This window comes from Pagrus major, chromosome 17 (genome assembly GCF_040436345.1).
Source record: "Pagrus major chromosome 17, Pma_NU_1.0".
NCBI classification, from domain to species: Eukaryota; Metazoa; Chordata; class Actinopteri; order Spariformes; family Sparidae; genus Pagrus; species Pagrus major.
The window spans coordinates 9,713,015-9,739,202 of record NC_133231.1 but is presented as its reverse complement, the minus strand read 5'-3'; the positions used below and the strand labels follow the sequence as shown (position 1 = coordinate 9,739,202).

General features: G+C 38.8%; 1 protein-coding gene across 3 annotated transcripts in view; it reads right to left on the bottom strand.

Annotated features, from left to right (window-relative positions):
* Positions 1–23,490, bottom strand: part of ulk4 (unc-51 like kinase 4) — a 77,731-nt gene extending 54,241 nt beyond the window's left edge. For 2 of the 3 annotated variants that reach the window (XM_073485983.1, XM_073485985.1), the window contains exons 1-19: positions 23,431–23,490; positions 22,411–22,551; positions 21,898–21,997; positions 21,452–21,591; positions 21,195–21,357; positions 20,596–20,697; positions 20,212–20,295; positions 19,922–19,997; positions 19,463–19,582; positions 18,813–19,147; positions 18,442–18,511; positions 17,943–18,009; positions 17,552–17,644; positions 17,147–17,207; positions 16,820–17,037; positions 16,036–16,082; positions 15,638–15,716; positions 8,904–9,011; positions 3,265–3,348 (exon numbers count right to left, since the gene is read on the bottom strand). In XM_073485983.1, the coding sequence (XP_073342084.1) occupies positions 3,265–3,348; positions 8,904–9,011; positions 15,638–15,716; positions 16,036–16,082; positions 16,820–17,037; positions 17,147–17,207; positions 17,552–17,644; positions 17,943–18,009; positions 18,442–18,511; positions 18,813–19,147; positions 19,463–19,582; positions 19,922–19,997; positions 20,212–20,295; positions 20,596–20,697; positions 21,195–21,357; positions 21,452–21,591; positions 21,898–21,997; positions 22,411–22,548 (2,085 nt within the window). In that variant the 5' untranslated portion in view covers positions 22,549–22,551; positions 23,431–23,490. The remainder of the gene's footprint in view (positions 1–3,264; positions 3,349–8,903; positions 9,012–15,637; positions 15,717–16,035; positions 16,083–16,819; positions 17,038–17,146; positions 17,208–17,551; positions 17,645–17,942; positions 18,010–18,441; positions 18,512–18,812; positions 19,148–19,462; positions 19,583–19,921; positions 19,998–20,211; positions 20,296–20,595; positions 20,698–21,194; positions 21,358–21,451; positions 21,592–21,897; positions 21,998–22,410; positions 22,552–23,430) is intronic. The other variant, XM_073485984.1, reaches the window with a different exon arrangement.
* Positions 23,491–26,188: the final 2,698 nt, after the last annotated feature.

Sequence of the window (26,188 nt, the reverse complement as noted above, 5' to 3'; positions counted from 1 at the left end):
TGGTTTGTTAATATTTTAAGTGTAATAATCTCATTCTGTAAAACTGCATTATTCATATTCTCCTGTTTAGGCAGAATGGCTGCTGTGTTTTCGTGCCCTCTGCTTTAATTGCGTGGAAACAATGTAATCTGCTTTGTGTTTTGTTGACATGAAACGTGACCACATGGTTGGTGTCTCTGTTCATCTTTTCTCTCCATGGCAAATTTACAGACTAAATTATGTATTTATAATGCATAACTATGTCTGTGTGTGAACGTGCTTTCAGATTCTATTTCTTTCTTCAAAATATTGATTTACATAGACACAAAGTATGTGTGAGCAGTATACATAATCTGTGTGTATTCAATCATCTCACTCTCATTTTTACATAATAAAAAAAGTAAGTAAACTTTTACCATACTCCATACTAAAATTCATAGGACTGCATATAACTGCAAAAAAGTATTTTCATTGTAAATTAATCTCTCAGTTACTTTAACAAATGATCCATCACTATTTTGTCTATAAAATGCCAGAAAATAATGATTGCTTGTTTTTTCTGAGATTTTGTCACCACCAGTCCAAAACAGGGAACAATCTTGCCTACATTCAAGTAATGCCTGTCATGGAAACACAAAACAGATCTAGGGTTGGGGCACAGTAACTATGTTACGTACGGGTCCCAAAGGGTACTATACCAAAAGCACTTTGGGGGAAACTAGGCTTAACATGCGAGCTAGCAGGGACTCGCACTAGTTACAGGTCACCAAATTGGATGATAAGTTATAGCCACACTGTTAATTCAAGAGACATCTTGTTTCATCAACTTCTGTTTCACAATTGTCTAAAAAAAAAAACACCCTAACCCTAACCCTGTCTCCGGGAGCAAATCCAACAATAGCAGTGATTCCAATGTAATGCAATAAATTTAACTTGTTATGAATGCTAGTGTGACCTTCGCCCTGAAACTGACTTGGACATCAAGTTTTTCTGGATGCCCAAAATGTCCCCAAAAATACTGTTAATTATTTCTGAATTAGGATTTATAAAGTAACAGTATATCTCAACAGTACAGCTAAGTATAGTAAGCTATGGTATAGTGTGACCACCTTGTTAAGGAAAAGTAATACCCATGAGACAAAGACTATTTAGACAGCGCTGTAATGTAACAGCAAATACATTATATACTTGTGCATCCAAGGGAAAAACAGCCAGTCAGGAAGAGGTAGAAACAGAGAGAGGAAGAGGATAGGAAGGTGAGAAGGGGAGATGGAAAGAGAGGGAGGCAGGTTGGGTCTGGGGATGAGTGGTTGGTCCCTAAGGCTGTGTATGTGTGTGTGTGTGTGTGTGTGTGTGTGTGTGGGTGTGTGTGTGTTTCCGACAGCCTACCCTCACAGCTCAATAATGATAAATAAGTCAACCTCCTCTATCCTCCCCTCAACCCCTCTCCCTGCTCCTGTCACACACACCCCTCCTCTGTTCATCTACCCCTCCACTACACTCCCAGTGGTAATGAAGCAACAGTAGGTACTAGCTGACAACTGTGCAGACCAGAGTTTCATCTATATTCATTCTGCTACAGTGGGCCACCACAGTAAGACCCTGTCTACCTCCGAGAGACAAAACAACATCCATCCATCTCCTTCTCTCCCTCTACCTTTTCACTGTGTCCATCAGTCTCACCACCCCAAAATCTCATTCAATCAGCACCAATGGCCCACCCTGTAGGAAGACTGCAAAGAGCAACACTATAATATCTCATGATGTGATAGAGAAGCACTTGTCAGAAATGAAAAATAATATTAACAGGAATGGAATCTGATATTCAGAAATATGTTTTAATTAGTGTATAATCACCTGAAACTAAGAATAGCTGTGTTTTCCATTCCTTAGAATGGGCCTTTATATATCTACAGAGGGAGCAGGTCCTCTTCCATGGGGGCCGCCATATTGCAAGGCCATGTTTCTACAGTAGCCCAGAATGGACAAATCAAACACTGGCTTAGAGAGGGCCTTTTGCGTTTTCCCACCATAGCAGAGGGTCAGACAAGAGGTATGTGGTTGGTTGCAATCTGCAACTTCACACCTACAGTAGATGCCACTAAATCCTACACACTGGACTTTTAAACAGATAGAGCCAATGTTAAAACCTTACCATCTCTACAATCATTTCAGGAGGGAACACTAAGCACTTAATGCTGAAAATTAAGGAGCACACAGTCCAAACCAAAATAAAACCAGGTCAATCTCTAATCGTGAGCAGTGTTCTAATATCACATAACCAGACCTCAACAGCGCTGTATCATAGCTGGAGAAAGGTCTGGCTGCACCACTGGTCATTCCGGTGTAGGGGAAAAAAACATTCTGGTTTGTTTGCATTTTTTAAAACCCAATAGCAATCATCTTGGCAGTAGCTAGACCTAGGACAGAGCGACGGTGGACGCCTCCCCACATGCACATTGTTGTCATGTGTGGTGGTGAGTCCTGGCATTAAAATGGCTAAATCCATGGAAAATAAAAGCTGCTAGCTTGTTGAGGTTTGTACCGTTAGCGGCCAGGTCAGTGTGAGGGTAACTTATCAGCTTGTAGCTCGCGAGCACAAAGTTTGTTGTTGGTTCAAGTAGCACAGAGATTTTGAAAGAAGTAACACGCAGTTAGCGGAAGGAAGAGCGGAGGCCATGTAATGGATGCCCAATGACAGGCTTATACCAAGAGGCTAAGTCAGACTAGCATTATGCAAACACTGATACATTACCCATATATTTCTTTACATTACTGACATTTATCACTGGAGATATACAGTATGTGTCATTTTCTTAAACAATTATTCAAAAAGGTAATTTATTTATCTTTTTATTTGTTGAGGAGCATAATTAAATAGAGACAGAAAAAAAAATAAACATAGCAAAAAAAAAAAAAAAGCCAGCAAAAAGGAGCTACCTATATTTCTGCTTGTATTTCTGCTCCATCTACTGCATGCGTGTGTCTGGAGGGTCCTAATTGCTGCTGAGGTCAGGCTGCTGAGCGGTAAAGGGTTGTGTTTGATGCAGGTAAGAGTGTGTGTGCGTGCATGTGTGTGCGACTGCTCTGCATGCCCTTGACTTGCAGCTGGCAAACAACGCTTTAGGCCCCCACAGCTGCCTCATCATTACTGTTCACAGGGATCCCCTGCCACACACTCGCACACACACACTCGCAGGCACACACAGTGAGAGAGACTTAGTCACAGCTACACAGGCACAGACACAAAAACAGACACACGCAGACATACACAGAGACACTCACCCCTTCCCGCAGGCTCCTCATTAAGCCAGTGTAGGCGGCAGCGGGAACGAACCACAGTCCCTCTGGGGAGCCTCTCTTCTCCTCCTGATAGAGAGACATAGCAAAGACAGGGAGAAAGGGTGAGAGGAGAGAGGAGGAGGGGGTACAGATATGGGGGGGCGGGGGCAGTGGAGGAGTAGAGTGGGAGTGAGAGAAAGGCAGAGAGATAACGTGGAGGAGATGCAAGTAGAGAGGAGTGAGGGAAAGGGCAAGAAAGGGCCAGGTCGGGCAGGGGAGATGGGAGCAAGAGGAGCCATGACATCTTGATTACTTGGTTACCATGTCTGTGTGTGAACATGCTTTCAGATTCTATTTCTTTCTTCAAAATATTGATTTTACGTAGACACACAGTATGTGTGAGCATTATACATAATCTGTGTGTATTCAATCATCTCACTCTCATTTTAACATAATAAAAAAAGAAAGTAATTAAACTTTCACCATACTCATAAAAGTTTTAATTTAAAATTAATAGGACTGCAAATAACTGCAAGTAACAAGTATTTTCATTATCAATTAATCTCTCAGTTACTTTAACAAATGAGTCATCATTATTTTGTCTATAAAATGCTGGAAAATAATGATTTTGTCACCACCAGTCCAAAACCCAATAACCCCAGTTATTTAATTTAAACTGAGAAAAACAGCAGATCCTCATATTTGACAAGTTGGGGAAAAAAAAAGTTTGAAAAGTTTTTGTTGATTGATTCTTAAATTATTCATCTGATAATGATGCATATATGTTCTTCTCTTACTAACAAAATACACTACAAATAATGTCATGCCAGCACTGTCTTACATTAAAAAAATCTAATTTTTACAACAAATATTTTTTTATATTTTCATGAAACAATGCCCAACTCCATTCCTACTGTGCTAGGCTCTAGGCTATATCTAACCTTGAGGATAAAGACAGCACTGGAGGCTATAGCTAATCGTTGTCATTGACTGGTGCTGCAGAAGAAGAGAGGAGCAAAGCAGATGATTTTATCTGGGGAAACTTAAAGGCCATTCCATATTACTCAAATTAACCAGTTTCTCTTGCCATTAAAAAGACAAATTGATTCCAGCTGTCAGGAGGAGTTGTGATAATATTAGCTACTGCTGATGCTCTTTAAAGAACTTGAACATTATTGTGCATGATTAATATTAGTGAAGGGTGTCATCATCATGCGATTCAAATGATCCAAGAAATGAATTGCTATGACCTTAAATGTTTACTGTGGTCATGTACTACTTCAGTAAACCTTGTGTTGTCATTTGTGTTCATGTACTACTTTAGAAACCATTCCATCATACCCAATTGTACTCCTATAATATAGTCTAATAACTTTTTATTCCAATCTTGAAACTATCAGTCCAAAGTCCAATAAAGGTTCATTTTGCTGTGGTGTTTGTCAAGGTAGTAAGTTATATGTAACCTTGAGAATAGAGGCAGCAATGCAGCTGATCATTGACAGCAAAACCCTAACAGACAGCCAACCTGGCCATCCACCAGGAGACTCTTAAAAGACTCACTACAAATCAAATAACTACTGCTATCAATTCCTTGACTGGTGCTGCTGGAGAAACAGATTCTTAAGTCAAAACTGAAATAAGGGTTAGGTCTGAGATGGGGGCTCAAACAACACCAATCATCGTCATTGACTACAAAACACAAACAGGCGGAGATTTTTAAAATCTAGTCCTCGGTCCGAAGCCAATAAGCAGGTAGACTGCAAACCTCTAATCACTACCATCACTTCACATAAGAAAGAACTCTCTGATGATAGATAAAAAATGTCCCAATCCTAAATTGAAATAACAGAACACCTAGTAGGCACTACCAGGCAACCAGTAAAAGCAGCCATTCATAGCAGTGCAAAGCTGTCTGTGGCTCTTAGAGCTCTACCAGGGACATTTTTTGGCAGCATATCAGCAATACAGTCAGGGGCAAGTCCATGAAAATATTTATAAACAAGTAAAAGCATCTTTTACTATCTATTCTAAAAATAACAGCCAGTACAGGGACTGTACAACACAAGTACAGTGAGCTCTTCCATGCTTCAGTTAGCGCTTCCTGCACAAGTCATAATTGTATTACAGATTGTTGTTTAGAATTGTTGTTACAAAAGCATGCAGTCATTTTTGTGTAGCAGGGAGATAGAGGAGAGGCCAGAACTTCTTGATTGCCTTTAATTGAAATAATGCCATTTGGTCTTTACTCCTGAGGTACAAATATACACTCAATAAAAACATTAATGTAACACTTTTGTTTTTGTTTTGAAAGATCTTTTTATGCACACAAAATAAATATTTCTCTCTCTATTAAAATCCATGCTAGTGAACACTTCTTCTTTGCCAAGATAATCAATCCACCTGACAGGTGTGGCATATCAAGATGCTGATTAAACAGCATGATTAGTGTACAGGTGTGCTTTGGACTGGACACAATAAAAGGCCACTCTTAGTCCACACGAACACAGGTATTTTTGGAAACATCCAGATGAGCCTTTTAGCACCGTTTCAGAAATAATCTTCGTCCATACTATCACTTTTAAATACGTATATCCCATGGCCATTCATGTACCCTGGCCATGAGCGTACCGTTGTGAACAGGAAGCAGATTGTATACCCTGGTCGGTTGCTTAGCTACAGAAAATACTATGAACTAGGGAGGGAAACATGACTGCTCTTCACAGAACCTTTTTGGTTTTGTCTGCAAAACATTGTAAGCAGCCGTTTTGTCTCTCTTTTCTATCCTTGTATTATCATGTCCTGTTGTGTCTTTCTATATATAGACAATATATCCATTCTGTCAATGTACAAATTTAAGTACTATACTGTTTCCAAAAATCTCTGTTTCTCTTCGTCCAGACATGAGCACCACCAAGGCAGTTTCGTAATATCTTCACCCTGGATATGTAAGTGTGTATGAATGCAGTTTTATCACAGAACACAAAGCCACAAATGTCACAAGTTTTGAGCAAGCGTGCAGTTGTTATGCTGGCTGCAGCAATGTCTATCAGAGCTGTTTCCCATTAATTTAATTTTCATTTTACTACAATAAGCCATCTCCAGTGGCGTTTCTGAGAATTTGGCAGTGCATCCAACCGGCCTCACAACTGCATACCATGTGAAACCATGCCACCCCAGGACCTCCTCATCACCTGCAGGACCTTAACCTGCAAGATCGTCTGAGACTGGCCACCCGGACAGCTGATTTGGATTGCACAACCAAAGAATTTCTGCACAAACAGTGAAAGTGAAGCCCATCTGTGCTGTGCTCATCATCCTCACCAGGGTCTTGATCTGACTGCAGTTTGTTGTGGTAATGGAATTGAGTGGACAGATGATCACCTATGATGGTATCTGGCTCTGTTCTGGGAGATTGAAGCGACAACCCTCTGGTCATAAGCTCGCTTCTCTAACCTTTACACCACCACTGCCACTTTAACCAGCATCAAGATATGCCACACCTGTCAGGGGGATGGATTATCTTCGCAAAGGAGAAATGCTCATTAATACAATTTTGAAAAAAGAAAAACTTGCTCAAAATCTGAGAGAAATAATTATTTTGTATGCATAAAAACGTCTTAAATCATTTACTTTAACTTGTGAAAAATAAGAGCAAAAGCAAAAGTGTTTATATTTTCATTGAGTGTATTTAATGGTTGGCAGCAACTATCAATACATTGAGGTAAGTCTTCCATTATTCCTTAATTTCATCTTCATTTACTATATTACACCTGATGCCACATTCACTACATTCCTGAATGACTCAAATCAAGTATACTTTGTCACCCTGAAACTTCATTTTCATTGAAAACAACACCACCCCCATTTCTTTTACCGATTTAGCCTCAGTATTTCATTCTCTTACCATTTCTAGCTGACAAACAGTTAAACTTTTGAGACGTTTTTCAACAAATGGTCCTGATCTCAGAGGGAGGTACAGGAATGAGTTAGCTATCAGGTTATTATTTGTTAAGAACACTCATGCAACGATGGAGATCTGGCGAACACTGCTCTTGCAGGAGAAGAAAAGTCAGTTTATTAGGATCTTCTACAGGGAACTGATGAGATTTTCCATGGCTTCAGCAGAGTAATAAGTGTAATCAGGCAGGGTGATTGATTTTTTAAGCTTATCCATCAGTCGTGTAAATAAAAATCTTGCACTTAATCGACTTGCCTGGCGAGACTGAGGTTAACCAGAAATAAATTGGGATCACCTTTTCTAATGAAGTCAAACGAGGCCTCCTCCTCACTTTCTCTTGTAATTGTCAGGGCAGGGGGTAAATTCGCTTTCAATTCAATTTAGTCAACACGCAAATTTAATCTCCATTACCTAATGACAGAGCACTCAGTTTCATTCATTTTACTTAAAATTGGCATTTCTGACTGAAGTAATAAGAAAATGTCCTTTGATGTCTCTTGCATCTGGCATCTGTGTTGTGTTTCATTCACTTAGACTCATTAACTCAAAAGAAAGCAGTCATTCCACATTAATTACTTAAGAGAAACTTTTCTCAGAAATATGATTTCCACTACTCACATTTAGGAGGCCATCTCTTGAGGGCATCCTGGTGGCCTTGAAGGTGCATACTACTTGAACACAAAGTTATGGGCTAGTTTGTTTTAAGTGTGGGTTGCACATTATTTATAGATCAAACTAGAGGTGAGCTACTTCCCAGTTTACCAGCCTACTGCTTTTATTATTTATGAGCAAGGTGAGCAACAAATAATTCACTATATTCAATGTTTTTCTAACAGGATGTAAAGATATGAAAAAAAAAAACAAAAACAAAAAAAACACTGAATTTAATGACTTTTTCATATTATTTCATTAGCACCTCTGGTATGCAGTAGTAGCCTCATAAATATTGAGAGCACTTGTCTTGATTTATTAATGACCCTGACACACTACAGGATGCCGATTACATCAAAATGTTTGATTGAAATCAATAGTGCCTGAGAAGCCCAGATAACTTTTCACCTTTGATTTCTTCTACTCTAGTGACTTACAAAAAGCAAAATGCCAAATTCAATACCCTAATTAGACTAATAATAAGTCAAACAGTAAGGAATACTTTACCAAAGATCTGGCATAAGTCAGTGAATTATATATAGCTATAATAGCTGGACCATCTTTGATTCTTTGTCAATACTTCAAACCACTGTGTAGTATATTATCTGCTGAAAAAGTACCTGAGAAAATGATTGCACGTTCACATGTTCAAAGTAAAAGCATTAGTGGTTTTCTTTTTTTGCCTTCACATCTCTGCATTTTCCTGAATCTTTCGTTTGACTTCCCAACAACAGTTGGTCAGATTTTCACATGAACCAAATAACAGAAATATTACAATTCTGCCCCACACGCTGTTTTGCCCTGTCTAAGAAAAGAAAATAACAGAAAAACAACCTTTCAAGGAAAGAACAAAAAATAATCAGCTATGTAACTACTGCAAACAGTACCTTTTATGTGCATGCAAGTAAGTTCACATGTAGATTTAAATAGTGTGTTTGGATCCAAATATGTTGTCCTTTATAACAATCAACTGCAGTATGTCTATCTTTCTATATGTGTCTCTTGATATTGCCTTCTGTCATGCAGAGTCTACCTGAGAGGTGATGAGGTAGAGGAACTCCCCGAGTGGTGGCAGCAGGAGCTGCTTTATTTTACTATTCCTCAGGTTGTCTCTCAACAGATCAGTTAGCGTGGACACAACCTGGAAAGAGAGGAGAGAGTGAGATAAAGTTTCATCAGGACTTCTTTTTTATTGGTGCAATATAAAATGAAGTAATAATAATAAAAACATGCTCTATAAAACTGAAATGTATTTATGAAAATCTGTTGTCAATAAGTAATTGTTATAATTTTACAAACGTAGTATTCCTATAACAGGATGTGGGCGAATTGAGGTAACATCTATAACTTCATCCTATTTAATTTTGTGATTTTAAATTTATGATTACAATTTGCCTTCAACATTCACACCTCTTTGCATAATCTCAAGCATATACTGAGTAGTGACAAGACAAAATGTGTTCAAGAACCCATAATTGCAGTGCAAATCTCCCTGCCATCCATAAATTTAGTAGAACTGGAATTGTCCTATCTTATCAATTGGCGAGAAATTGGCGAGACAGCAGTTTCCCTTTTAAACAGCACTTGGAGCAACTGGCATAGAAACTAGATAAGGAATGTTTTTTGCATCAGAATAAAGAATGATTCTAGCTTGACATCAGGAAAAGCATCATACAGTCAGCCATCATGTCTGTGTTTTGCTACAGAGATATTCTTTATTCTCATGCTGCTCGCTCAACATTAAATCAACTTGATTCAGTTTTGCATTTCATCACAGCAGACAAATATCGTAATCATCACTGTGTGTGATAGACTGGCCATCCCTAACAAAAAGAGAACTTCATTCTTTAATTTTTATTCATAAAGGTCTGATGCCATAGCTGCCTTTTCCTCTCAAATGTAGAACCACTTCTCAACAGAAAAGATCTCAGGCTTGTTTAACTCTAGTTACCCCTCAGGTAAATACTGAACTTGGGAAGGCTGCCTTCCACTAGTTTGCACCTTAAAAATGGAATTAATTAAGAGGATTTTAAAATTTGAATGTCTTATCCCACTAGCTGACTTTAAATTTTCTATGAGCTGTACTTGGGTCTCTCTTGCAAAAGAGATATTGATCCAAATGAGACTGCCTGATTAAGTAAAGGTTATTTAAATAATATGTAATAGATGACTGCCTACACAGATGACCCACAGACATCAGCAGAGTGATTCTCTGCCAGGTCTGCACTGCAGCTATCTGCACTTTTTACTTGATTCGGGGACTTTTGTTGCCTTCAGTTTGGTCTTTAGCAAGTTAGACTGAGATCAGGTGGATGACCTGGCCTGTCAAGAACACTCCACTGACCCCAAAAAACTCATTGGTGGGTTTGCCTGTATGTTTACAACAAAAGTTGGAGGACCATATCATATCACACACAAACGATGTTCTGTGTGCACAAAATATACTGTGTGAAATGCAACTGTTAGGACAAGTCTGTTTTGTATACAACCAAAAAATGAAAGAAACTAAAGAGAACTAACTAATGAGGAGGAAAGGATAAAGAGGGAAACATGAAAAAGGAAGAGGAAAGGGGGTGTATAAAACAGAGACACAATGATAAATGAAGACAGTAAAGATACAGTATATAGGGAAGGACAGAAAAATGTTGGGAAAGAGGCAAAAAGACAAAAAAAGGGAAAGAGAAAGATATGAGCCAGGCAGCAGCAACAGCAATCTCACTGAAAACCACTTAAAATGCACACCAAAACACATGGTAAGGTACACACATGCATGTATACACAAATACACGTATACAAAGCATTAAGTATATGCACACACATAACTAGGTGCATAAATGCGTGCAATCATATGTAAGAAACGCATACTGCACTCACACGTGAAACACACACACACAGTTAAGTATATGCAGAGACAGCCTTGCTGGCTGGCTGCTTCCTGGCATTAGCATTACTGCCAGCTTCCCTCCTCTATGATCTGATGCAAGTTGTGCCTCACTCCTCTATCTCTCCCTCTCTCTTCTCCACTTCTCTTTTTCCATCTCTATCTGGTCTCCAGCTCTCCTTCTTCTATTGTTACTCTATCTACTTCTGTCTTTACTCTTTCTGCTCCACTTTGAATTGCCCTCTGTGTATCACACAATAAACAATTTCATTTATTTTTGCCCAAGAACCATGGTTTATCCACATGCTGAGCCATCGATGAGCATGGTAAGGTGTTAGTTTGCCTGATATCCTGAGTAGGTCTGAATATAAGTTCCAGTAAACTTTAAGACTAGGACAGAAGTCAATATGTTTTGACCTTCTCTAAACTTATTTATACATAAACTATAAACTCATCCATGTTGTGTTGCTATTAAGCCAGTATGTGAATGTTGCACATGGGCTGTAAGAGACTCTGCTCTTGGTTTTCATCCTCTTTCCCACATTATTGCTCTACGTTCTTCTCCTGCACTCCCCTTCTGAGCTGAACTCACTAATAACATAAATGGCTGAGTGGGGAGTTGAGATTCTGGGGTGTGTTTTAAACTGGTCACGCAGCTGCTCTCAGGCAGAGGGTGCTGTAATGCACCACTGTTCAACGAGCCAGCAAACACACGCACACACACACCATCATTATCTCAGCATCAACATTCCCTAAGATGAAATGATGCACATAAGAAAACATAGGCAATCAATTTACATGCATAAACAACAGAGAAGAGAAAGATGTCTCAACATATATTAGCAGACCGAGGTTTTGCACTTATACACACAAATAGTGCACATGAGCAACTACTGCATGTCTACACTTGGGACAGCCAGATATGTTAAGAGAGAGTACAGAGAACAGATTGACAGATTATCTGTCCAATAAAGACGAAACTGCACATGACTTAACAGTTAATACAAGGCTTGAGGTGAGAGAAGAGACTGGCATGTAAAGCAGTAGTGCAGCATTGCAGTCAGATGTAACACTTTTATCTTCAAATGTCTGGCATCCCAGCCAAATTTGTGAAACTTTCTTAAATTTACATGTTAACTTTTTACTGAGATGTCCTATAGAAGTGTCACAGCAGATGTGACACACTGTATGTTAAATGTTAAGGATATAATATATAGGAATTATGTATTAAAATGTCTGAAAACTCCTAGGTCTTTGTTATATATTTTGCTGTTGTGTACTTACATAATCCCAAATGTTTCCAACAGTCATCAAGCCCAGAGAAATCCACAAGTTTACTCAATGTTGTATTTCAACGTTTCAATGTGTTTATCTGATCGGTCTGAGCAGCTGTGAAGCAACTCTTCTCCAGAAAACACTTGGCATATGTCTCATGTTTTGTTTTGATAGAGAGTCTCCTACAGGGGAATATCAAATATTGTACATTTACATCAGGAGGACAAATGTATGGCTTAATTATACAAAGCAAGTATGTATTATAATTAAAATGCTCTATTGATTAATCAAACACCTAATCTAAGAGATGTACATATTTGTGTTTGAACATATACATAAACTACTTGAAGAGCAAAGAAACTTAAGTGTCCTGACTGTCATGGAGCATATGAATCTATACTGTATTGTAGTTGAAACGCTATTTTTTTCCTTGTAAGAAGTATTCAGAAATGTTTTCGAATAATGTCTTCCTAAAAGCCAGTGCCCTCTGAATTTGTGTTCCTAAAGATTGCTGTGAGCTTTGAGAATGTGTTAAGACTCCATATCCCCATGAAACACCCTGCACAGTGGAAGCTTTACCGGCCAAACCACTGTAAAAGCCACAGAAAACTTTAGAAGTGATGATAAGTGAAGGGGAAAATCATATCAAGCACAGCTTCACTACTTGGCATTAGGAAAGCAGCAAGGTTGTATTAGTAACATTAACCCAGAAAATGTTATTCTCATTTTATTCTCTCCGTGGAGAGAGAAAGAGAAAGTGTGGGACAAAGACAGGTGGACAAGAGACAAGAGAAAGCAGTTGGACAGACATAAAGAGAGTGAGACAGAATGAATGACAGATGTCTGTGTGTGTGTGTGTGTGTGTGTGTGTCATTTGGGGGGCATGGGGTGTGTGTGTGGGGGGGGTATGATCGAAGCATATAGCAGTTACCATGGTAACTAAGCCCAGCCCTAACACTCCAATCAGCAAGACTGCAGCAGGAGAACCCCTGCTGAGAGAACATGCACATGCGGGTGCGCACACACACACACACACACGCATAGAAAGATGCAAGTATGTGCTGTTTTATTGGTCATCTGTTAGCATGACTATAATATATTACACACAAACACAGAATACTTGAACGTGCACGCACGCGCACACACACACACACACACACACACACAAATAAATTAGGAAACAGAAAAGCAGATACACAGAAAACTACATACACAGGACCCCTGCTGAGTGTACACACAAACATATCTCAAAGAAGCCCATGCACGCTTAAAAACACACACACACACACAGACACACAGACACACAGACACACACACACACACACACACACACACACACACAACCCCTGCTGAGTCTATAGATGGACACACACTCGCACAAACAGGCAGACACACAAAGACACACAGGCTCAAACGTACAGCTTTGTCCTATTCTTAACAATTTGTCATCCTACGGTAGCTGCAGGGAGGTAAGGAGGGTAGCGGAAAAAATGTTCCGCCATTTGTCTTTAACAACAAGCGCACCGAAAAACACTGCTATGCCACAGTCGGCCATTTTGTAAATTGCCGTGACGACTCGGTAGCAGTGAAGTGTCAGACCAAGTGCAGAATGAGAAAAGAAAAAGACAAACCAGGGAAGGAAGCGGATGTGGGATCAGAGCTACTACAGCCAGAATGGATTTCATCCAGTGTAAATAGATGTGATCGAGCAGACGAAGAGACAAAAGAAAAGTATAGAGACGGTAGAAAAAAGAGAGACAGGAAAAAGGTGTTTAGTTCTGTTCAGGATGAAAGGATCTAATGTGGGAGAGAGGCTCCAGGTCTCACCTCCATGCTAAACTGCTTTTACGTTGAATTAGTTCAGCACCACTGTTTGAACTGATGGGTGCATGTGTGTGTGTGTGTGTTGTGGGGGGGCTCAGTTAAGTATATGGAATGGATTGCCTATGTGTGTCTCTGTCAAGGAAAATGTGTGTGTAGGCAAGTGTGTCCTATTGCCTTACCGCACTTTCTTTAATATTATCATGGATACTAGGTGATCAGTCCCCACAAATACACAGCTGTCTTTTATGAGGTTAAAACTAACGTAGTACAATAGTCCTGTAATAAATCATCACTTCAGGACAGTAACAGCATTCATTCTTTGTTAAAACTCTATTAGAAAGGTGTTGATTCATACAGCCACCAAAATGAGCTGCAGTTTGTTTATGGTACTGTTGAATTGCACTTTGATATAGTAATAGGTGATACTATTATTGTGTCCATCCTATTTATATCAGTTAGGGTAGGCCAAATAACAGCATCACCTCTCTGTCTAATGCAATACATAGCACCACAAACTACATCCTCCAAAATGATGAGAAAGCAGAATCTACACTACTCTCTTTTTCATGTTTACGATCCATCTATACTTTTGTCAAATTAATTGTCTGTACTGTAATTCTACTACGTTGGTCTGTTCTGTTTACACCACATCTATTCTGTCTATCTGTCCTACCAGAGAGACCACTCCTCTGTTGCTCTTCCTGAGGTTCCTAAGGGGGTTTGGTAAAGGCCCTTGAGGCCTTGAGTTTGGGATTTGTGATCATGGCTATAGAAATAAAATCAACTTGACCTAGCTATTAAGAAGCATTCGTTTTGCTAGTTGTACCTAAAAAAATATATTTGATATACATACAGCAGTTTCACTTGCATCAATGATGATAACAAAGAATTTCTCCTGTTTGTGATATTATGACTATGATGCAGTTAACAATTAAAGTTTACACATATGAATAAAAACATAGATTCTGTCAAATCAATGCACAATAAAAAAATGTAAAAAAACTCACCTGCAACTACCTTCATAGTTACCACAGAAGTAACAATAGCATTAACACCATTTCCAGGTGTCATATAAGCATTTTCATGAGCAGAAATTCTATATCTAATCAGTTTATGATTATGAGAGCCTGTTTACCAAACTGTAAAATGCAATCCAGTAAAAAACTTAAGTAAACCTAAAGTAGCCAAAGGTTTAAACCTAAAGCGTGTGTGTGTGTGAGAGAGAGAGAGAGAGAGAGAGAGAGAGAGAGAGAGAGAGAGAGAGAGGGGGGAAAGAGTGAGGGGGAGAGAGAGAGAGAGAGAGAGAGTATGAGAGAGTGCTGTTACAGTATCTCTTAGGCTAATGGTAGACCTGTTGTCTTGTAGGTTTTTAATGCCACCTGCTGGTACAGACTAGTACTATAAAGTTAGAGTGGACAGAACCTGAATTTTTGTAACGTTCACATGGTGGGCTCCTGCTGGTATGTACTGCCACCTCATGGTGAATACTGGTGCTGCAGCTTTTAAGTCCTCAAAAGTTTTGTAAAGTTTTGAGAATTCTCCTATCTCTTTGTTATTGACCATTTACCTTGTTTTGGAGATATAATGACAACAGATTTGAATGATTTCTTTTGTTCTTTTTCTACAGCATCAGTGCTGCTCCTGTTCAAGCCAATAAAGGCTGAATGAACAGATGTATACTGTAACTCCAATTTGAATGAAATTCAACACTAAACATGACTTCAACTAAAATAAATACATTACCATTTACATAAAAACACTGCTCGTGTGTGAGTGTGTGTACTGACCTCAGACACTGGACTGTCCTCTCTGAGTGCAGTACAGTGTAGAGCAAGTAGACCCATCACTCTGAGAACCTTGCTCCGCCTAGAAAACATTTGTATTTTAATTGATAAAAAGCATGAAAGTTGTTTCTGTCGGCTATGGAAGATTTTCAGTTTCAATCACTACAATTCTTAAAGCTGTCCTAGTGGAAAGGAAAAACATGGTTAGGAAAAGGAGGATATCAGTCTCTATAGTTTATGTCTAAGTGGCTTTCCATCAGCAACCTTTCCATCAAAGGTAAGTTCTGCCACATCTTGCATCGTTGGCATCAATAATTATCACTTCTCCAACAGTCTAGCTAATTTGAAGGACACAATCATGTTCCCTGGTATATACAGAGAAACATACATAATGTACTTACACATCCCAGTTAGGGGACCGTCGTAATTGTTGGGTCAATAATGGAAGCTGAAAGAAGGAGGGAGAAAATTAGAAAGACAGATATGGAAAGAAAGAAGAAAGATTAAGAGCAATTAAGAGAAATTATGAAATATGACAGCGAAACATTAATTTTAGATTCGTTATGACTTTTAATCAGCCTGTTCAAATCAAATTTGCTACATTTGTTACCACAACAGTTATACATTATCTAAAGGTCTGATGGGTAAATAAAACAGATTAGAAGTATGACACCATGGTATATCACAAATGATATGTCTTGAAAGAAGTCAAAGTCAAAAAGATTTTGAGTCATTTTTTTTGTGTGTTGTGATAAATATGTATGTTCTCATGTATTTAATGTTCAAAGTCAGACAAAAGACAAGTCACTTTTAGCCCTGAATAATTCTATGGGATTATGTCCTTGTCACTGCACTAACAACTCCCATTTGACTAAACACTAGTTGGGAGAGATAACAAAAATCTTTATGCATGTTACATCCTCCAAGTGGAGCTGGTGAAAACAAATGGCTGGCAAATGTGTCACAGAGGGAGTACAACAACTGAGAAATCTGACAAAAAATTATATTGTAGAGTTTAAAAATATACATATTAAAAAAAACTAGGATATTTTAAAACCTCATTTCCACACAGCGATGCAGTGTTGAAGTCTAAAATGCTCCCTCAAACTTGCTAAATTAAAACCAAGCCAATAGTGATGCAAAAATGTTTCAACAGGGATCCTAAATAAATACAGGCTTTCCTACCAGTGTTGAGTTAATCAGCCTGTTGGCAATAACTTTATGTCCAACCACACAGCAGAGGTAGCACAGCAGGTTGAGCTTGGCTCGAACTGTGGTGGAGGGAGGAGGAGCAGTGGAGGAGGTGGAGAGAGGAGCTGAGAGGTTCTGTTCTCCAAGGGACGAATGGAGTTGTACGAGGAAGACTGCCCACTCCTCATCACTCAGGGACTGCAACTTCTCAACTGAAGGAGAATAGGGAAGAAAAAATTAGCCTCAAGGCTGATTGGGACCAATCATCTATTATTTCTGTGAGACACTGATGAACTCTGACTTGAAACAAATGTACTATACCTGAATAGGCTGGGACACAAAGGGTTTTGGAATCAAATCGTACAGGCAGACTCTTAAGAATCTGGTAAATAAAAAGAGAATACCACACAGTCTCAGTATGAGCTGTCTGATCCTTATATCACAATTCCCAGGTAGCCACTTTTCTTACTTCTAGTAACCATATCTCATTGAATTCTGTATGCAAGTATTTTCTTTACAGTGACAACCATTTTTAGAAATATTTTTGTTAGCTTACACAATTTACTTATGTGAAGAGGTTATAGTAAAACATGAACAGCAGTAAAGGCTCCTCAAAAGGACACTTGCTATTGAAGATCATTAAAAGTCCAATAGTTGCATTTTAAGTATCTGAAAACACCCTGAAATCTGAAATAGCTGGTGTCGATAATATTATAGGTACAAAACCTTGGGGTTGTCCATGATTGGGGTGACAATTAGATCAGAGTCAGTATGGAGAAGAGCTTTCACACAGGATGTGATGTCAGAACCAGATCTGGCCTAGGGTGAGGGGAAAGGAAAGAGAGAAGAGCAGAAGAGGTATTTAGTATGACTAATTTGGTATTTAAATATTTACCAGGCACACCAACACAGTGCAGTATTAACATTCTTTAATGTAAGACCTTCAAGTAAATGTATTTAAGTCTTTGGTTGGAATAAAAATAGCATAGAGTTATTGGGTATGCGTAGTTACTTAGTTGCCATATTATCTGTTACGTGTGTTTTTATTTTAGCATGAACCACTCCTGTCTGCAGTGTACATGTTCCTACAGATTTCAGAGTATATTGTGACAATTACCTGGGGTGCAGGCGACTGGTTCAGAGAGTCTGAGATACTGCAGCTTCTCCTTGAGTTGACACAGGAGCTAAAAAGACACACCAGGGAGAAAATAAGAAATAAAAATTAAGAAATAGTGCTAGTTGTTTATGGCTAGCAGTTGAGGCTGATCACGTGTAGCCTAATTTGTAGAGCACAGTGTTGGATAGCAGTTAGACATGCGATATGACTACCACTGGGGGAACCAGTAAAATGACACATATACTGTATTACAGTGTATACATTCCCATAGCACATTTGTAGATGTGTTTGTCCAAGATAAAAGTTTGGATGGAGTATAACTTAAAATGCTTTATCTAACACTTTTGAGATTTATGTTCTTCAGAAATAAGAAAATAAGGCCATTACTTTACTTACTAGGGTAAAACCTATACACAACATGTCTAACCCTTTAACCCTGTGACTCTGGCAAACCATGGACAAATGGGTGGACAGGCAGCAGATAGACTGAACTCAATACCTGAGCAGAAAAATGGCCTCAGTGTTGTCCTCATCCACGCCACTCTTTGGCCTGAGCTCTGATACGTTATCTGGAAAGAAAGCACACAAGATACTGAATCAGATTTCTGAGGTTAAATGACACTTATTTCAAAGACATGTGCCTAGTAAAGGCCATACAGGTGAAAGATGGTGCACACAATTTAATCTGGGATGAGACTTGTACAATAGCAATTACAGCAAACAGTGCAGTGAAAAATCCAAATGTTTCCCGTTTCCAGTTGAAGCAAAAGCAATAGGAAAAAACATTTGGCTTGGAAACCAGATTACTACAGCTACACTACTGTATGTCCATAAAACTCTAACAACAACAGATATTAGGGAATGTGTTACCTAGTTTGAATGACTTATTAGGCTGCAGTATGGTGAACTGCTGGGCTCCAGTAAGCTTGGGGTCATCTTCTGTTTTTGCCTCCCCTTCTCCTCTTCTCTCCTTCCCCATCTCCCTGTCCAAGCCCTGGTTATTCCTTGAGGCTCCACAGGTTGTGTGTCTGACAGCTTGTTGGCAACCTGTCCTTCTGTCAGATGGTCTGTGAGTTATGGCAGTTGTTGTCTCTGATGAGATGAGTTTGTTAGAAATCATAGAGGCTGGCTGTGTGATGGCTGAGTGGCTGTCGGGAAGCTTGTCTGCCTGCCCTGGGGAGACAGGGTCATGGACCCTTGTGTATCTGTGGAGAAAAAAATACACACACCAACACAAACTATTCAACTGAGGTAAAAAAAAAAAAAATGTTTTAAATGCAGCATAAACTGTAATCTTTATTGTAATTGTGCAGGCGGCTTGTTGTGCTGTTAAAATGTATTGTATGATATTAAAATGTGTTCCAAAAATGTTGGCCTCTCTCAGGGGATTAAAGGAGGCTGGACTGGGCTTGAACAAAACTTTGTCTTTCACAAAAAAGCTGTATGCAGTAAAATGGTTTCAACAAAATGCCTGTAGATTTCTGTAGGAGCTGTAAAGAAATTTTAATATATCAACATACCTCAAGCTAGTTATTTCCTCATGATGCCGTTCTTCGTCCTCCTCCTCCCCTGCCACATCCTCTTCCTCTTTAAGAACTTGTGTCCAGAGAGGGTGTTCGAGTAACTCTGGCCAGTCCATCCTAAAGAACAAAAAAACAACAAAAATAAACATTACGACAAAAGAAACGCGGCACTAAGGTCAACATGGGATAAAAAGTAGCAGTCTGAAGTAATTAAACATTGAAGAAGTTGTACATTTCACTATCTTAGACAGTCTCTCGCTGTCCTTTTTTTGAGTCAACAACGAGATTTGTTTAGTTAATGAAACTTCTTTTTGAACGTGCAGTAAAAGATTATAGGCTCTATGTTAAGATAACAGATTAAATAACACCAGTAAATTTGTTCATGAACTGAAATTATGATACTAGTAACAGCAGTACTAGAATAGAGAGTGTGCTGTGTGTGTCTATGAACCTGACCTTTTATCTGGGTTTTTATTGAGCAACCTTTTCAGGAGATTTTGGAAGTCCTCACTGGGCGGACTGGATGAAAACACTGTAACAAACATCACATAAGATAACTTCATGAATTAAAAACACACAAACGACTCCATAACAGCAACCTATAAGGGAAAGTTGCCCTCAATGAGACATCACACAGCCGCAAATATTTCAATTACTAAACAGCAAAAAATATATTTATGTTCACACCTGTGTCTGTGTTTGAGCAAGCATGTGTGTATGTGTGTTTGTGTGCGAGTGTTAATTACTTGTCTGTCTTGGAGGGGGTGGTTCCTGACGTAAAATCATGTCTGTCAGTTCAGTGTTACTATCAGAACTGAATGGAGGTCTACCTGGGAAACAATAACAGTCAGGATTTAGGTTGTTGAGGTCACTGCTAGCATTGAATTGCCTATTAACTGCTGTGCTGTTTCACTGATTTTGCATTTCATTTTTTCAGGGTTAAATCATCAGTTACAGCACACTATGTCTGTTATCATCACAATCATCATGAATTACAGGTACCCAACAGAGTACAATAGAGAACAAAATAGGCCCAAAAACATTGTTAAATTCATTTGTACTTATGTGCCAAATTATATTCAGTATATGCATGTATCAGTGTGTGTGTGTGTATGTGTGTATGTGGGTACCAGTGTACATGTAGTAGAGTATACAACCCAGAGCCCAGAGATCAGAACTCATGTTGGTTTCTGATCCCTGCAAAACCTCTGGAGCACTGTAAATTGGAGAACCTGAAAATATACAAAAACATACATACAATAATTAGGAAAGACAAAAATAGTAAAAGAAGAGAAGCATCCTCATCATGAACAAAACAAGTTTTGATGTTGAGTTTTAGCCAAATTGTACATATTAATGAGTATTTGCATTCTTGGTAGTGCTGAGGTAAATTTGCGAAGAATAATCAATATGCTGTCTATTGTTAAACTATTTACTGAAATTATGAATGGATAGTGGACTTAGAATAATAGGTATCATACAGTTCCCTTTCTCCTCAATGTATAACATGTTTCTGATATGACATGTCATTAAAAACCTCTGCCTGCCTTTTCACATGTTCCCCAGCTGCCAATGTGTTCCCCCCAGCAAATATAAACTGTGTTCTCATTTACTCCATCAAAATTTGTACGTCCATTGACTCCTCTTGGCTAATCTACTGGTTAGCCTTTTCATCAGTCAAGAACGCAATGTATATAGGACCAATATGATGAAAAAATAATCATCTGACCTTGTAGCCTTTTACTCATGTTTTCAAAGTGCTCCTTGCCGTCTTCTTCCCTTGCCTCATCTGATGTAGAGAGCATGGCAAAGAAATCCTCCAGTGTCTCTCCCTCTGCCTTGGACATACAGAAGTTACCAAACTTCAGAATGCCACTGCCATCAAGTTGGATCTATGAGGAAAAGGAGAGATACTGTATTCATATGGTAATGATAATTTGGCTGTTATTCTGTTAGTCCTACATACACATGAAAGCAGATACAAACCTTAGCAGGGGTCAAGTCAGAGAAAATTATTCCTGATTCATGGATGTGTTTCAGTCCTTTGACCAAGTCCCATCCAAATCCCCTCACCACATCTTCTGATAGACATCCATCATGACTTATCACAGACTCAAGGGATCCACCTGATGGATGGACAGAAAGAGGGAGCAAAGAAACAAGAGAGCAAGCAGGAGCATGAGACAGTGCCTGACACATGTTGCATTGTTTTAAAAACCAACAATCCAATATGCATAAAAAAATAATTACATGACAGATTACAATCTATACTTGAAGATAAATATCTCTCACTAATCAATAAAAGGAATATAAGGGTATTAACTTTTTGTAATAAATTATCAGTTTGAAGCTGTTATAAGATGCAATTCTCAACATCCTTTGATGGCTGAAAACCAGCAGTAAGTTATTATGTCTAATGGTGCATGACTGACCTGTACAAAGCTCCACTACCAACCAGAGGTGGTTATTTGTCTCATACCACTCATAGAAGCATACTATGTTCGGATGATTCAGATCATGTGTGAGACGTACCTAACAGGGGACAGAAACAAGACATCATTAAATGTGTACAGTAGGGATACTTTTTTACAAGGCCCAAAGCAAAATGAATCCTAAAAAGAGTTCTTGTCCAGTATCCCTATGATCTCCGGACTGTTTGGTAGACAATGCTGATTGAAATTTGGGGAAACTCGGACACAGACACAGGGCCCACATCTCCAATGCCTAAGTATACATCTGCAATGTTGTTTGTTCTTTTTTGCCTGATGACAACATAGTTAGTAGTATTTTAGGTCAATATTACTGTTAATAATCTTTAAACCATCTTATCATAGTTGCTGATTTCAGGTGTCTTCCAGTTGCATAAAGCAATTATATTATTAATATAATGAAAATGCAACAGATTTCTTAAAACAGGTTTATACAGCTTAATGGTATTATCTTACATGGTTAGTGATGTGAGGTCTCTTGGCTTTGTCGGCACAGATGATGGCTACATAGTTGAGATTGCCCTTCTTTCTTCCTTTATAGACCACAGAGCTACTGCCTGTCCAAAGCTCCTCATACAGAATAAAGTTCTCCATCGACTGTGGGAAAGGGGGAGGCGTCAGACTGTAATCATTAAACATTTTAAGAAGCTCAACAAAATAAGCGAGGGCCTGCCATCAATGGGAGAAAGTAGCAGAGGAATATCAGAGATTAAACCAAACATACAGTACTAGTGCATTTGCTGAACCGATATTTACTCTGGCAGAATACAGGATATTTGAATTACACAGTTATTATGTACACAATTAAATACCATAAACTGAAAACTGTTGAAATGCTTTGACATTGGCCATCATCAGTCTTTGTAATATATACATATATATATAAACAACACAAGACTATATACTAAAACTGTGTCTTGTAATTTGTTATACATATGTACACTCGACCTGTTACCATACGAGGGAATTTACTTATTTATATTTACAGGTTTATATTTTTGCACAACTAGCTACAGCAGCCTGTAAATTTGCAGCCTGTAAATTTAACCAGCTGATTACAATTAAGGTAATGGCTAATTAAGCTAGCTGCAGAACACCTGGCTGGACTAGATGGGAAAACGTTTCTTCAAAGAATTTTAACTTTCAGCGAAGATAGGACGCCAGTGGCTAAAATAAATGGGCATGTTTGAAAAAGATACTAAGCTTTAAGGTTATGGATAAAATACTTAGCGTTAACTTCAAGCTGTCAAATATGAAGCTAACGGTTGGCTTTTATGTATGTGGTTCATCAACCGCTAACGTTAACGTTATTCAGAAGTACAGTTTGTTCGCTTGTAACTCGACAGAAGTCGACTGCAACACCTAAAAACTGTCGGAATTACATGGAAACTGAATGCAACTTTACACACAGCCACACAAAAAACGTGGTTAATAATGTTTGCTATTCCTCACTTTTCATAGTATTTTGGAACTTACCTCCTCAACAGCCCGCTGTTTGATGGCGGAAGAGTGATGGGCCACGTAATTCCAACTGGAAGAGGGAAGTCTGGGATGCTTCAGATAAAATGAAAAGTAATTCTATTCACTGAAGTGATTATATGTGTATAAAGAAGTGCATTTGTGGTAGTAAGATATTTCAACATACACATGATTCAAGAAAAAAACGTCGGTTTGATTGTTAAAGGTTTTTTGGTTTTAACTTGACCACCTCCAAATGGCATATTCCTGCGTTGCTAGGATACAAGAGTGCATACAACAGACGGTGCACCTCGGAGCGCGTGGAGTGCAGCAATAACTGTTATAAAAATGGCTGTAAGACATTTTAAAAAGTAGGATATATTTAACAAATGTAATCCAATCCAGATGTAAGACCAACACATTGCAAAATACACAAATTTCCCTCGGCGTGGTTTCTCTCATTCTGATTCTCTGTACATTTTAGAGGCTTATATTTTCTTTTTTCTTCAAAATTGAATTGTATTAATTTCAATAATTTGTTAGGGTGTTGTTCTGTCTTCGTGCTAGGCCAAAAAAACAGATGCAACTGCATGATTCTTGTATTGCTCACTGTGTAGTCATAAACGACCCCCACCCCTCTCTCTCTCTCACACACACACAGACACACACACACACACACACACACACACACACACACACACACTATCCGAATACAATTACGTCATGCATTGAATGAAACCGGCAGCAGGACACAAGGCACCCGTGACACTGCTGAATGGATTTTATGCAGTCTGCAACTGGCGGAAAGTTTGGAGCCATGTGCGGGTTAGATGACCAAAAACTGTTGAACTAGAAGCAACAAACAATATAATTTACCGTTTCCTTACAGGATCCGTCAGTATAATCTCCGACCAAGCAATTCATAATGCAGAAAAAAAAAGTTCTTTACACTGAGTGCCTGGTGAAGCCCTTAATCAGCGTTAGCCTTTAGAAGTTACGTTTTTCCAATTATAGAATAAAACTTTCACACAATCATGTAGGTCTAATAAAACCCCAATAGAAAATGTTAAAATAAGGGGGGGGGGACCTATATAGCAAAAACAAGCACGGTGAAAAGGGGTCAATGACATTTTAAGACAGTCTGTATGGTTACAGAATATGTTATAGATGCAGAGGGACTGAACAACAGGGGACAGTGGAAATCCTCTCAGTATACAGAACTTGAAACTTCCTAACCTGTAAGGTTACATACAATTGCTATGAGTACCGTTTCCGGTAACCTCATTTTGGTCTACAAAATAAAAGCAAGAAATTCAATTCAATTCAAAAAATGTTTTCCACCACATTTGCCTCTTACAACACTGTATAACCTAATTTTTTTTTTAAATGTAACGAACACAAAGGCTGTTTTCATGATTGGCGATATTATGCTGCCTCAAAGATAGCCCTTTCTGTGTGGTGATGTTGCCACACCCAGATTACTCTAACCATCAAGAATTTAGTTAATTAAGCAGAATTACGAAATTAAATGTATGTCTTCCCTTCAAGTCAGAAGAGCTAAGCACAAAGCCAGTCTCCTACTGTCGACCACCAAAGCAGCTGCAATTTAGAGTCTAGAGTCCGACGCAGATAATGTCACAATTTAAACTGAAAACATTTCAAACCTTGCTTTGGATTGGTGTAAGTGTTTATGTTTTTAGTTTGAAAATATATTATGTAAAAAAAAAATCACATTCCCATAATGACAAACTACCCTGTTACTTTAATGTTCCGAATAGTTAAATGAAAATATTGTTATATACAATTATTTAAAAATGTTCTTGCCACAATCACATTACAATATAATATTTACAAGTTATAAATCATTGTTTCTAAGAAAAAAAAATCTCATCCAGGCCAACAGTTTCAGCCTGACACTGTGGTAATGTTCAAGAGGTTTTGTCATTTCAAAAGTTTTCCATATCACAACACTTTCCAGATAAGTATATTTTACATCTACTTATGGTATTTATATGGTCTGTTCAGCTCAATACACTTGTGTACCTAAGAACCTACTAAAAATAGTCAAGTGAAATCAGATATTTTGAACCACCTCTTCTAATGCGGGTTATTTTGAAATCACTCCCACCGGATGTGGCTCCACATTGTTTCTACTTTGACTCGGCTCACCTCAGCAGCTTTGTTCCCACTAAGCGATTCAGTCAGCTCTGCTCAGGAAACCAAAAAAAAGCTGCTGAAGTTGTGTGAACAGGCTCAGGACTTACTGAATTATTCTTTCCGATTCTTGATATCCTGACACCGGTGTTGTGTTGAAGTCTGTTCCCCTGTCAGATAGTGGTTGCTGTAGCGGCGGTTGGGGAACAGGGTTTAGGTTTAGGCGTAGCAGAGACAACTGGTTGGGGGGCGAGGGCACGGTCGGGGTCAGGTTAAGCATCTCAGAAACCTACTTGTTGTGTTTAGGATTAAGTTTAGGTTGAGGTGAAGGTAAGGGGGAACCAATATCGACGGGGAAACACACTTCTTCACCCGGCTGTATCGTCGCATTTTGGCTCAACCATTTGACGCTGGTGAGCGGAGTCACGCTGCGTGAGCCGGCGGTAGTCTTTGGCTAGTCGCCCAACAGAGAAAACGGGATTGTGTCTGCCTCTTCAGAGAAGTCTGCACTGTCTGCTAAACAGGTAAGAAGTCGTTTTATTGAGTTTGTGAACGTCTCAGATTTGAAGTTTTATGATTCCGGTGATCCTGGAGCAGGTGCACCGTGCCACACAGTTTGGTA